Here is a 12,872-nt window from a genome sequence, read left to right on the forward strand (position 1 = left end):
GCTGCTAGGCCTCTGTTTTCTTTTACTTTGCTTTTGTTTGCTCATTTAAACTGTCATGAGAGACTTTTAAATGGTCTAAATGGGGCTGCTGGCCAGGTAGGAAAGGGAGATGATAGTGGCAGAGGGAGAAGAGCAGTCCATGGCTGCCGCTTCACTCCATCTCACTAGCAGCTGCAGTGGACCACCATCATTCCTATTCACTGCCCACCTCCCTTTCCTATCTCAGGCAATAGCCCTGCCATATAGCAGCACTCTAACCAGCAGGCAGGAGGGCAGAGGTGCTCTGGCTGGCAGAGGGCACAGCCAGGGCGGTCCTGGGATGCTGGTGAGGGACTGCCACAACCCCCTCTGAGGTGTCACCCAGTGTGGTCCCACACCTCTTTAGTGCCTGAGTCACAATTTGTGTCTTTCTAATGCTATGTCTCTCTGAGCATTCGCCTCACCCTCATCTTGCAACTCCTATGGCAGTGCCTCTACTTCCATCAGTGTATCTGAAAGAAAATTAGCTGGTACCCTTGATAGCTCATGTCAAAATGAACCAGTTCATCTCAAAGGTGCTGCTGGGTTTCCCACCCCACCCTTTCCATGGCTGTCTCTTTGGAAACTGCTTTTGGATAAGATTCTTACATGGAGAGTTTGGCTGCATCCACACACAGCTCCACTCTGGGCCACAACAAATTACCATTCCCAGAATTCCATAGCACAGAGTCATGGCAGTTAAAGTGGCCTCTAAACGGATTATTTATGCAATGTGGATGCAGCTCTTGTCATCTTATTCATGCATATACATTAGACAGATATCCTTCAATGCACTCTCACACACAAACACACTGAATCTGAAAAATGAGCAATTTTCTCGCCAAAATGGCACCATTCAGACAGAAGAAGTTTATCATAGGCCTTATAGGAATGCCCAAGTTTTCAAAATTACCAAAACAAAACCCAACCAGCAGAAAATGATGGCTCCCATAAGTGTGGGAGGACCTTCCTAGGGAATACTGAGCACATTATAGTCATGGCATGCTGGCACATAGCTGGGGAGGACAGAAAATCAGGGACAGTGGTGGCGGCACAGAGGGGGATGGGATGGGATGGCATAGAATGAAGTATCATGGAAATGAGCATGGTTGGCTGGAACCCTGAACAAGAACCTCTCCCCACCATCACCTACCCACCCATTGCAACAGTTTCTGTGGGTAGTACTTCACATTGTGGTTTGGGCTGGCAATGCAACTACTGAAAAAAATGGGGAAAGAAGATGCACTTCCACATGCAAAAATATAGAAACTGGAATATTGGACAAAAATGCCTTTGGTAATGAATTGCCTAAATATTTCTGGGCATAATGGTCAGAGTTCACAGGACAAGAGATTTCACTCTCTCTCTCTCTCTCTCACCATGCACTAAAAGAAGACACCCTTTAAGGAGAGGCCATATCATAGAATTTGCCTGTTGTCTCCCTCAATGGAAACATACTGTTCCCAACAAAGGAGTGTCATAGCCTAGATTTATTGGAATATAATTTGCTGGTTCCACAGATTCTTCATTCCAAAATTTGGAGGAACCATTCACACCACATGTTTGCAATAACCAAAAGAATGAAAAATTGAACCTCTAAACAATTCAACAGGTTTGAAAAGAAAACCAGCTAGCCTAATGCAAAAATTCCAGATGGATTTGATCTCTCCATAGAGTAATCTCAGGCTGTGTTTGAAATTAATTTAAAATAGATTCCCCAGGCAACACTGGGGTTTATAGAGTTTAAATGCAGGGATATTTTTGACTAGCAGGGATGGTGATATCAGCAGTCACCCTCTTCAGGTTCCTCTGTACCTTCTGAGTTTAACTAAAATCCTTGCTGCATCTGAGGGGTTTGAGGGGGAGTGGATTTCCCCAACAGCAATATATTCACATGGTCTACCCCTATAGGTAGCCCATGAGCCTTACAGAAAACTGGCTCCAGGTAGAAATGAAAACTTGCTATGAATCGGTCCCATGACCTGCATTTTTGGACCATCCTTTATAAAGGGCATGGCTATGGGTACTGCCACAGGGATCAGTTCAGCTTCACTGTTTACCAATGTGCCACTGCCAGATTGTTATCTTCTTAAGAGAAGGCCTCGTGCAACCCATTCAACTGTCCTAGAACAAGCTGGTGGACATGAGTATGTGCAGCCTTGGGACATCAGTGCCATTCAGGGGCTATTTGTAGAACAAGTGTTGTGTGAAAGTGGCCCAAAATCCTGGTTTCCAAATGAACAAAACCAAAAGAAAGTCATCTGTACTGCCACATGGTCAGGGCAGGAATATTTCTTCTTAAAAAGGTATAGCACCAAGTTCCCATGAACAACCAAGCATCGTGGGCAAAGGGGACTCTGTGACCTGCAAGGCTGTTGCTTGGGCAGAGAGTGGTCATCTCTCCAGGATAAGTCAAAGTGCACAGCATGAACAAGAGATTTTGTGCTCAATGCCAAGTCCCTGGGTTGTCAAAACTACACAGTGAAACTGTCTTCTGAGCAGTGGGGGCTGGCACTTCCACACCAATGGGATAGTGAATCTGCTTTGTCTTTTAGTGTGAACTTTAAAGTGCTGAACCGTATCCTTAAGGTTGGTTCAGCATGTTGGATACAGTTTGAAAGGTTGGACTTGAGCCAGAGCAGATTGACCACCTCACAGATGGAAGTGGCATGAGCTTGTGCAGCTGCTTCTCAGCTATTAAGTTTTTCTAAGGGTAAATATTAAGAGCTAGAGAAGAAATTATGGATGTAGCCAATTTAAAAAAAAGAAAACTAACCAGACAGTGCTAAGAAACAGGCTTGCTGAAGGCAAGAACCTCCTATGGGATTACTGAGATGACAAAAGGATAAGAAGGGGTGAAGGAGAAATACTTTTACAAATGAAGCAGTGAAGTCTTCAGGGAGGATGGATGCTGTTCGGGAAGGAAAGCCAGCAAATCAAGTGGGATCCAGGGATGTTTAATGGACATCTAGGAGCCGGGCATCCCAGCAGGCAAACACAGAGGAACTTGTGGAAATGAGCTCTTCACACTTTCCAGAAAGAGAGCAAGTCCCCCATGTTCTGCAAGATGCAGAGAAATGAGAAAAGGCAATGGCTCTGAAACCAAAGGCCAGTAACAGGGACACTGGATTTAAAAGAAAGGTGTTATCTCTTAACTGTTCTTGAAATGGGGTAAATCCAGGACAGACAGAAAAGGGATGGTGGAACACCACCTTTATTCCCCCCCCCCCATTACGTCAAAACCAGTACGTTGTCTTATGAGACACTTCATAGAATCGTAGAGTTGGAAGAGACCCCAAGGGCCCTGATCCAGTCCAACCCCATTCTGCCATGCAGGAAATCTCAATCAAAGCATACCTGACAGATGGCCATCCAGCCTCTGTTTAAAGACCTCCAAAGAAGGAGACTCCACCACTCCTTCTATTACACTTTTCTTAACCCTCAAATGTCCACAAACCATCCAGAATGAATTGGAATGGACCACATCAAATCAATCACGTGTAAGAATGACAGCATGACTGTATCAGCCACAGAAATGGCATCCTGCTACTTTGCTCATGGGATAAACAAATGTGTGAAAATGGCCTGAAATTTCAATTTCCAAATGAATGCAGCTGCCCTGTGAGGACCTGGATTCTTTTGGACCTCATTCACTACAAGGTGTGACCAAATTTCAGGAATGCTTTCCATAAATGCACTGAGTTAACTGTTTTCTTGGCACCAAAATTGTATTGGTTACTAAGGCTCGTTACAGACCGCCCCGATCCGCCGCTTTCCGGGCTGCAGGGAAGCGGCAAAAGACCCCTTCCCCGCAGCCTGGAAAGGGGTGTCCTTGGGGCTTCAAGCCTCAAGGACACCCCGCAGCGGCGGGGAGGAGAAAGGGGCCGTTTGGCCCCTTTCTCCTTTGGTCCACTGGGCGCAGCTGTCTGAAGGCTGCGCCCAGCGGACCAAACCAGGAAGGAGCTCCAAAACGGAGCTCCTTCCGGGGTCGCGGAAAGGGCGCCCTAGGCGCCCTGCCGCGACCCCAATACGTCACAACCACGGCACCTTGTTTGGAGGCGGTGCAGCCGTGACGTATCGATGACGGCAGCCATGCGGAATGGCCGCTGCCATTTTGTGCGCGCACAGCACGCACTAGGGTTAGGGCGGTGCGGAATCACCGCCCCGCCTTAACCCTAGTACGCGCTCCGCGCATACTTTTTAGCCCATGTGTAACGGGCCTAACTCTGAATATCCTTGTTGCAGCAAGCTCCTCTACTCAGTCTCCAGGTGGCTGGCTCTAACCACCAGGGATTTGGATGACAAATCAGACTCTGCCTCAGTAGATCTGATCTGTGAGGAAGTCACCATGGTTTTTCCATTGTCAAGCTCTTCAGAAGAGAAAACCATGGTATGCAAGGCCAATGAGGAACTACTAAAACAATTTAAACACTTTGCTGTCTTACTTTCGTGAGAACTTTCTGAATTATCAGCATAGGAAGAAAAGTGTAGTCAGTACTAGACCTCTTGGCCATATCACCTTTGGAGCAACACGTCCTTCAGCTCTTAGATCTTCATCTAGTGAAATAAATATTTTTAATTTGAAATTGCCTTGAGGCAAATAAATTAGCAATACCTTTTCATTCTAAGACATGCAAGTGCCCAGCAGAATGCATTGTCTACTCAATGCCTACCATTACTCCAAATCTTTCCATGTAGAAGTCTAGAAAGTGAGCAAAGAAATCAAGGGAGGGGAGCCACTTCTGTGAAATATATGGCAAGGTCGCTGTCATGACAAGAGAAAGCATACTGAGTCAGTATAGTCTTGGTCTTTTTTTTATTTAAAGAGATATTTATCTATCTGGATAGATACGTATTTAAAGAGAGAAACCAGTATTTCTCCAATATCAAAAAGGAGCAAAAAGTGGCAAAGAAAACAAGCAACAGCAAATTTGCCAAGTTCAGCCTTAGGCCCAGAGAGATGTGACATCAGCCATGGGCACACTGCATGGCCTGTGGTTGCACAGCTGTGCCAGGGCAAGGGCACAGAAACCAAATGCTGTCATGACCAGCATAGTGAGATGTGATGAGGCACCTGGGGAACTTTTGGATGAGAAAGTGATTCAGCTGCAGCCACCACCACCCCCATTTCAGATCTAAAAAATAAATTCATTTCTGCTATACAAATATACATAACTCCTAACATTTTTGTATTGTGAGTGCTTCGACAGACAACTGTTTTGTGTGGAACATTTCCCTCACTCTCCAGTATAAAATTAACGCTTCAAGGGCGTGACTTTGCAGTGGACAAGAAGACCGGGGACCCCATATCTTGGCATGAGGAAGGGGGCCCTTCATGCCCAGGCAGACAGAGGAACGTGCAGGCTAACAAGTGGTCCGTCTCCGTTTGGTGTCTAAGGGATCTGGGCTGTCTGCTCTTGAGAACCTCCTGCCCCTGGAATGGCAGTCCTTCTTTTGGCTTGGCTTTTGAGGAGCTGAATGGTCTCCTTGACCTAATGTCTTTGCTTCATCAGCACTGAGGCAAACTCCCATGGTGGCATAGGGGCCAGAGAGTTTGGCTGGGACAACCATGGCTGCTGTGTATGCATTTGAAATAGGATTCCCAGTTGTTTCTGCATTAGAGGACAGCCGGTGCACAGCATGGCTCTGGGGTATCTCTCCTGAAACCCCAGACAGATGGCCCACCTTGCAGGTGCCAACCTGGAGGGTGGATTCGGCCCTCCTGACCAGCCGAGGGTCCTTGGGTCTCTCTTCCATTGGCCTGGCCTGTGGTGGAAGGGGTACAGAGGAAGAAGGCTCATGGAGCACAGAAAGACGTTGTGCCGCAGTGCTCCCTTCCGTGAAAGCACCACTGTTAGCTGCGGTGGGTTGGGAAATGTGGTTGGGGGCTTCATTCTGCTCCCTCCTGGCTGTGTCTGTGTGCCCCAGGGGAGCTCTCTTGGGTATGGGAATCCCAAGGTTGGGGAGTGGCCGAGACTTCAGGATTTTCAAGGCACAGCTTTTGTAGCTGCTGCTGGATGTCTGGATGATGTTGCCTCTTTTCTGTGCATCCTGAATCAATTCGTTCCAGTCTTTGCTTTCCTACAAAGGACAAAAAACTATTAGGATCAGGAGTGGAGGCATTTGATTTGCAGTGCCTATTTCCCAAGTCAAGGTGGGCAAATTAATGAGCAATGTATTAAAATTTAATCTCTGCCTCAAAGCAGAACTGGCTGTGATACAATTGGGCTCTCTGTCCCTTCTAAGGACAGGTCAACCAATCTCAAAACACTAACACCACTCATCACAGGTGTCATCCTGGGGGCCATTAGGCATGCCCCATAGCAGCAAGGGAAATTATAGCACCAGCTTTCTCTCCATCTCACCCACTGACAAACCATGTCTGCAAATATACAAGAGAGGGTCTCTCTAAGTGTCCAATGGACCCAGTATCACCTTTCTCTCCCTGCTGCAGCTCCGGAACACTCAGTGGCAGGAACACAAGGTCCATTTCAAGGGAAACAGCTAAGAACTCTATCACTATTAGACAAATCTTTTGTAACTGACTTGGCTTGGATGCCCTCTAGTGTTAAAAACTGTTCAGGACATGACTGGTTACGACACAGGTTGCATAAGTACAAAAGGATAAACCAGGACTTAAGCTGCCCACTGATGCTTTATTCCCTTTGGTCACCATGACTTCCAAACAAGACAGGAAGGCTTGATGGTCACCTGGACCAAGATTTGTGGCTTGTTGCTCCTAAACATGGCTGGTTAATACACAGGCTGAACTGAAAACTCAGAATAAACTATAATTTGTGTGTCTGGCTAGTTAGGGAACTGTCTTGTTCAGATGGCACACTCAGCAAGCCTTTTTTGTTATTTGTTTAGTGGTCTTGGGATCAGAGGACAAAGCAGAGAGAATGAGCAGCTTATAGCTCACTCACCATAAACTAGGATTCTCCAGAATCTTGGCTTCATATTCTGTGAGAATGCTATGTATGTATGTACGTACGTATGTATGTATGTATGTATGTATGTAAGCAAGTGTAACTGTATGAAGGGGCAGGGTGGGGAGAACTGCTCAATACCCCTCCCTTTCTTTTAATGAAATAGACACTAGAACCACCTACATACTGATTCACACTAACATGGCTATACCTTTGAACTCCCTAGAAAGAATGTCTCCTGAAGAATGGTTAGCAGGTGAATTGTGCTGACATTCTTAGCTGAAGATGGGAAATCAGCTACTTGGGGATGGAGTAGACACTAGTGCCTTCCCAACATGTCGAGGAACCAGGTGCTGGAGACAAAGAACCAGATTCTCTGCCTTCTCATTCTATCTCCAAGTCTCTTTTGCAAAAATTTATATGACCTTCTCTGGAGCACTACTTGTCAGGACGCTACCTCTGATTTTATTGTGACCTGAACTGTCTCCCCAGACTCCCAATTCTTCCTGTATTAAGAAAGAAACCTCTCTCTTTTGAGGGGCAAAAGAACCTTTCACAAACAGACATCCCAGGCCCTAGTTTAGGCATGTGTGTCTTTTACTTTGCTTATGCCCCCTGGCTGTTTTAATAGACGAGTTGCAAAGGACCAGGTTATGCAGGACTTCTAGTTCTAATTTTGACTAGTCAGGTTCCTCTGGGTGCCACTGAGATGGCTACCCAATATTTCTCCCAACAGCACTACTTTTGACTACAGAAACATGTTTTAGTGGTCATGTCTATTTCCTGCCAATGCTCAAGATAAGTGAGTACAAAGTGCTCTCCCAGATTTCCAATATCCTGTGAGGTTGGATCCAGTGGCCATGAGCCAGTAACTAATCCGTGACAGCTTCCTTATGAGCTTCAGTGTTTTTATGGGGAGTCTGCATCTCAAGACCAGTAACCATACACCAAATCCAACAGCCTACCAGGACATTCTCACACTCTCTGAGTTCCATTTGTAACTGGGTGCTAATGCAGCCATGGGAGGCTGCATTAGCTGCCTATTCCACATACCATTAGTGTCTTCAGTTTCCCAAGAATGAAGAGGCTGTATTTGGCTCTTGTAATGGTGACATTCAAACGCTGGAGGCTCCTCAGAAACCTGAAGGGAAAAAAAATTCAGGAAGTGGAGTAGACATGGGGGTGGGGATAAATCCACATGTTTGTAGATTGCTCCTTCAGTCATCTTGATAATACTAAATATCCTTCCAGCCACAAAATCCCAGATATTAGTACATTTTTGTTTCATTCACTTTGGTTCTAAAAGGGATGGTTCTATTGGTTCTAAAAGGGAATAACAATTGCGCTACTTTAATAGTTGCAAGAATTCCACTGAAGCTTTGGGGAACATGAGGATTTATCCACAAAGAGATTCGCTTGCGTTCTAAAGGGCCTTCCATGAGTTCCTCGTATCTCAACTCATATTGAAAGGAGACTGTTGCATTCCAGAAGGATCAGGTATTGGAAGGAGTAGGGGTGAAAGAAACAGAGAGATTGAAAGAAACTATTTTGTGTCTTATAAACTATATAAAGTTTGCATACAGTTAAATTATCTTTAAGGAAAAAACCCTAAAAGGAAGAGGAGGGCCCCAAAAACAGCCCAAGGAGGGCTGAGCATGCTTCAAGGCCCCCAAATATTGGTGGTGATGGGGGGGGGGGGCACCAGGTGATATAGGAAATGAGTTTCCTGGAACAGGTCACAGCAGGAAGGAACTCCAGACAGGGATACTTGACACTGTAACATTTGGCTGTAGTCCTACTAGTGATGCTCTCTTCCCCACTCTGGGAGAAGCTTGGATGGAGTGTCTCCCATCATGCAAATGAGTACTTGGGAAGCTGTCTCACACAGCGCAGCAAGCCACTGGACAAATGGCCTCAGTATCACCCAAATCAGGTGTGGGAACAGCATGAGGGCCCCCTGTGATTCACAGAGGACATTTCTGGGGCCCAGACCATGCTGCCTTGCTGCTGCAGCTGTTAAAATAGCACCTCTAAAACCCCGGAGCACTGAAAAACTGCTCTGATCTCCTGTTATCTAATTGGTAAAAGAAGTAGTGCTGCTAACCTGCTCTTTTCCTCCAACTTTAGGAGCTCCACCTCTGCCTCCTCTTCCTTCTCTAAGAGACCTCTTAAGATGAAAGGTGATGCCCAGGCATCTACTGCCACCAGTCACTGCAGAGCTGTCTAATTCAGGAGGCAACTGGGGTAGAGGTTGAAGCAGGGAGAGGAGGTGGCCCCCATCTGAAAAAGTTGACACTCCTGGTCTAGACTGACTAGTAGTGACCCTTTAGGCTTGCAGTTGGGGCCTCTCCCAGACTCATCAGGAGAAGCTGCTAATGTTTAACAAAGTCAGCCCAGGCAAAAAGGGGGTGGAGAGGGTGGGGAGAAGGGTAAAATCAGCTTTGTTTTGCATGTCAAGACCTTGAGCCATTTCTCAGCATGACCCGTTAGCAGATTAATACTATTTGTTGTGATTCAGGTGAAAATGCTCTCTTTAATATTTTAAAACTGTGCCTGAATATTTTATTCATTTCAAAGGTGACTTGCAAAACAAGACTGTGTTGTTAGCAGAACTATGACCTTTTTCTCCTTCTCACCGTCCCCTGAAAAGCAAATGCAGTAACTTCTTTTTAAAAAACCAAACAAACAAACAAACAGATCTGCGCAATTGCACCTTCCCTATTTTTGGCCACCAGCCCTACAGGCAGCAGATTAGGGGAGGAGTCGGTGGGTGAGGTGGTGACATGGGAATGGATGATCACCGCTAAACAGCCCTTGTACCTGACCACAGGAGAGGATGCTGGAAGGTGTCAGGAGCACTCGGGGCTGCAAGAACACAAGGGAGCAGAGAGTCCTTATCTCGTGGGCCCCAGGGTGATGGTGCCCCTCAGAAGGGTTCACTGCCTCCTCTGAGCTGGCTTGGCCTCACATGCTTCCAGATCACGCCCCCATCTTGGTGACTGCTCACAACATAGACTGACCTGCAATCCCAGCTCTTGCACATTGCCATGTGATGCTGTGTGTATGGGCACACAGGCTGTGCCAAGAAGAACCTCTTAAGTCTGAAGCCAAGGGTTGCTGCCTGTGCCAGCCAACACCCCAGAAGCAGGCTGCCTCCAAGGCCACAGTTTAAGATTAAAAATGGCAAACTGGAGTATCTGGTTAGTGCTTACAAAGAGGTGGCTGAACCCTACCCAATGGATCCTTGTGTACTGTTTGCCCGGACACAGGTAACAATGATGCAGTCCTTCTCTCGGCCCTGGAACCCATCCACTGTGTCCACTTCACTGGCGCTGCAACAGAGAAGAGAGGAGGGTCATATGGCAGTACTTCCTAATGACAAGGTTATCTCCCCCTGCCCTAAGTCTCCTGGGACAGTGTCCCAGGACAGGGAGTCAACAAGAGGATTCAGAGAGGAGGGATTCAGCAACCCACAGTCAGTGGCAGAACAGCAGGTGTGGGAAGTGCTGCGGCACTGAGTGTGTGGTCCTCAATCTGGCTGAGCAAAGAGATTTTTATTATCATTATAAGGATGGATCAGGATATTTCAAGCATAACCATGGGCAATATGGCAACCCAATTTTGTTTCAGTCACCTTTCCCTTCCACTTCCCTGTCCTAAGCCCCCTAATATTAATCCTGGGGAGGGTGAGCTAATCAAAGCTCTATCCATTCCCACCTCCCTCCTATAAAGGAGTGGTTCATGGGCAGCAAATCTGCACTCTGTTTGGAACCACTCGACTGACACCCTGCAACTGTTTGCAACTAACTCGACTGATGCCCTGCTGAGAGGAAATCAAGGGAACCAATTAGAGAGATTTATCCCATTCATGGCTCATAAATTTTTACCTATTTTCTCCAAACTCTCTATCCAGCTGCTTCCGGATTCTTCTTTTTTGTGCACTGTATGGGGTGATGATTCCAATGTGGCGATAGCCGATGTCCCTCCTTTTCTCCTTAATTAACTTCATTAATTCTATCACCAGCCTCACTTCCTGGGGATTAGCATAGGAACTGAACAAAAGGAAACAGAAAAGAGAAAGATTTTGCAAGGTGGTGGGGGGCAAGGGAGGAGTGAACAGAGGAAAGGATGAATTCAAACCACGCATTCTAGTCTGTACAAAAATTTCCTCACAAGATTTTTGGAGAAGGGGAAAAAAGGGGATAAATCTTAAAACCTTGAAGAGCAACCTCTGCCAAGCCCCCTGCATCCCAACGGTTGCTTCTGGAGGCTTTTGACTGCTCTGACTGTTGAGAGACGGGAGGAAGATGGGAGTCTTCCAGGATCAGACTAGGTCAGCCTGCAAGTGTGTTTCCTGCACTGTCCATATCCTGCATAAGCTGCAGACCGCTCTGATGTACCAAGGATGTCAACATGCTAATCTGATTTTTGTGGGGGGTAGGTGGGTAAGTGTTGACGCAGCCACAAACTCCCATAAGCAGCTAAGAAGCATATCAGCCAGTCCCAAGACCCAGGTTGATGGTCCATCTAATTGGGCATTTCCCCAGTGGCCACCTGAAATACTTCTGGGAAGCCCAAAAGAAGGGCATGATGTTATAGCAGCCTCCCTCCCACCCCATTCTAAGACGGGAATGGAATAAGACAAGACATCTCCCTCCATGAAGATATCCATACAATACCAAGACTGGCATGAGCCAAGGGTATAAAATATGAAATTATTGCTGACAAATGGATGCAGCCAATCTTTCACAGTGGAGGGCATCTCATGGTTATTTGGGCTGACAGGGAGCGAGAATTCCTTCATGGCTGAGCATATACAGGTTTCCACAATTTAAAGACACACTCCTGGGATAACAGAGCTTGCCTAAGCTGATGCACACATTTCTCCCAAGAAACAAAAGGTCTGGCCCCAATCAGCCATTTTATATCGTGAAAGCTCATGGAAAGAAACCTGTACTGAAGAAACACAGGCTTCCTACCTGCTTTCTTGGAGCCAAATGGTCAGCAACCTTCACTAGGCGGAAAGGGAGGAGCACCTGTGCAATGATACTTTTATCATAAAACGTGGTGATCTCACATTCTTACCCAGTGGAATGATATGTCAGGATTAACAGTGAGGTCTGTGTCAGGATTGGAATCAATCAATCACTCAATCAATCCATCAATCAATCAATGGTTATTCATTCTTGCCAGAATTAGTTAAAAGTGGAAATAAAGTTATAAATGGGCTAATGGTGGTTAAGGTTGTTTTATAAAGAGATATTATTGCTAAGGTTGTTATTGTTATTCTCAGTTTAAGGTTGTTATTGATATTATTGTTGCTGTTAAATCTGAGGCAGTAGTTTGGAGTACTTTCCTAGTATGAGCTGAGAGGGTTAACTCTCAGGCAGAGGAAAGGAATGTGGAGCTTGGTTCCAAGAGGAAAAGGAGGTGGAAAGGAAAGATTGGCATGGCAGTTTAAACTTGGAAAGGCTAGAGACAGCCATAGCACGAATGGGTTAGATATAAAATAGACAACTGGGTACATACAACAAGTACATAATATTGTAACTAGTTTTTGTTTATAACCTTACAAAGTTATATTAATAAAATGATAAGGATAATTTCTGTCAACAGGATGTTGACAGCAGGTGGGGAGATATCTCTGTGTTTTGGTTAGGTTGGTGAGAACTTTCTTGAGTTCCCAAAACAGTGGACAACTGGAGGATTCTGGATTATTCACTATTACATCACTATTATTTGGACAGGAATCTTGGGGCCTATCATCAGAGTTAATTGTTGTTTTAGGAGGAGTTATTAATTTTACGATAAAAGGGCTTGATTTATGTATTTAGTCAGACTTGACAAAAAAACCTCATGACTACTTCCTGTTGCATTTTCTTTCTTTTAATAAAGTTTTTCTTAGTTTAGACACACTGCCTGAAT

The 12,872-nt window shown here is 45.8% G+C and overlaps 1 protein-coding gene across 5 annotated transcripts in view; it reads right to left on the reverse strand.

Annotated features, from left to right (window-relative positions):
* Positions 1-4,817: 4,817 nt before the first annotated feature.
* Positions 4,818-12,872, reverse strand: part of LOC149308182 (helicase senataxin-like) — a 47,818-nt gene continuing 39,763 nt past the window's right edge. For 4 of the 5 annotated variants that reach the window (XM_089535260.1, XM_089535259.1, XM_089535261.1 and 1 more), the window contains 4 exons: positions 10,835-10,999; positions 10,181-10,279; positions 8,001-8,088; positions 4,818-6,099 (listed from right to left, as the gene is read on the reverse strand). In XM_089535260.1, the coding sequence (XP_089391386.1) occupies positions 5,383-6,099; positions 8,001-8,088; positions 10,181-10,279; positions 10,835-10,999 (1,069 nt within the window). In that variant the 3' untranslated portion in view covers positions 4,818-5,382. Of the gene's footprint in view, positions 6,100-8,000; positions 8,089-10,180; positions 10,280-10,834; positions 11,000-12,872 lie in introns of those variants that run through there. The other variant, XM_089535263.1, reaches the window with a different exon arrangement.

Source organism: Sceloporus occidentalis, unplaced genomic scaffold (assembly GCF_023333645.1).
Source record: "Sceloporus occidentalis isolate IW3139 unplaced genomic scaffold, rSceOcc1.0.p SCAF_8, whole genome shotgun sequence".
NCBI lineage: Eukaryota > Metazoa > Chordata > Lepidosauria > Squamata > Phrynosomatidae > Sceloporus > Sceloporus occidentalis.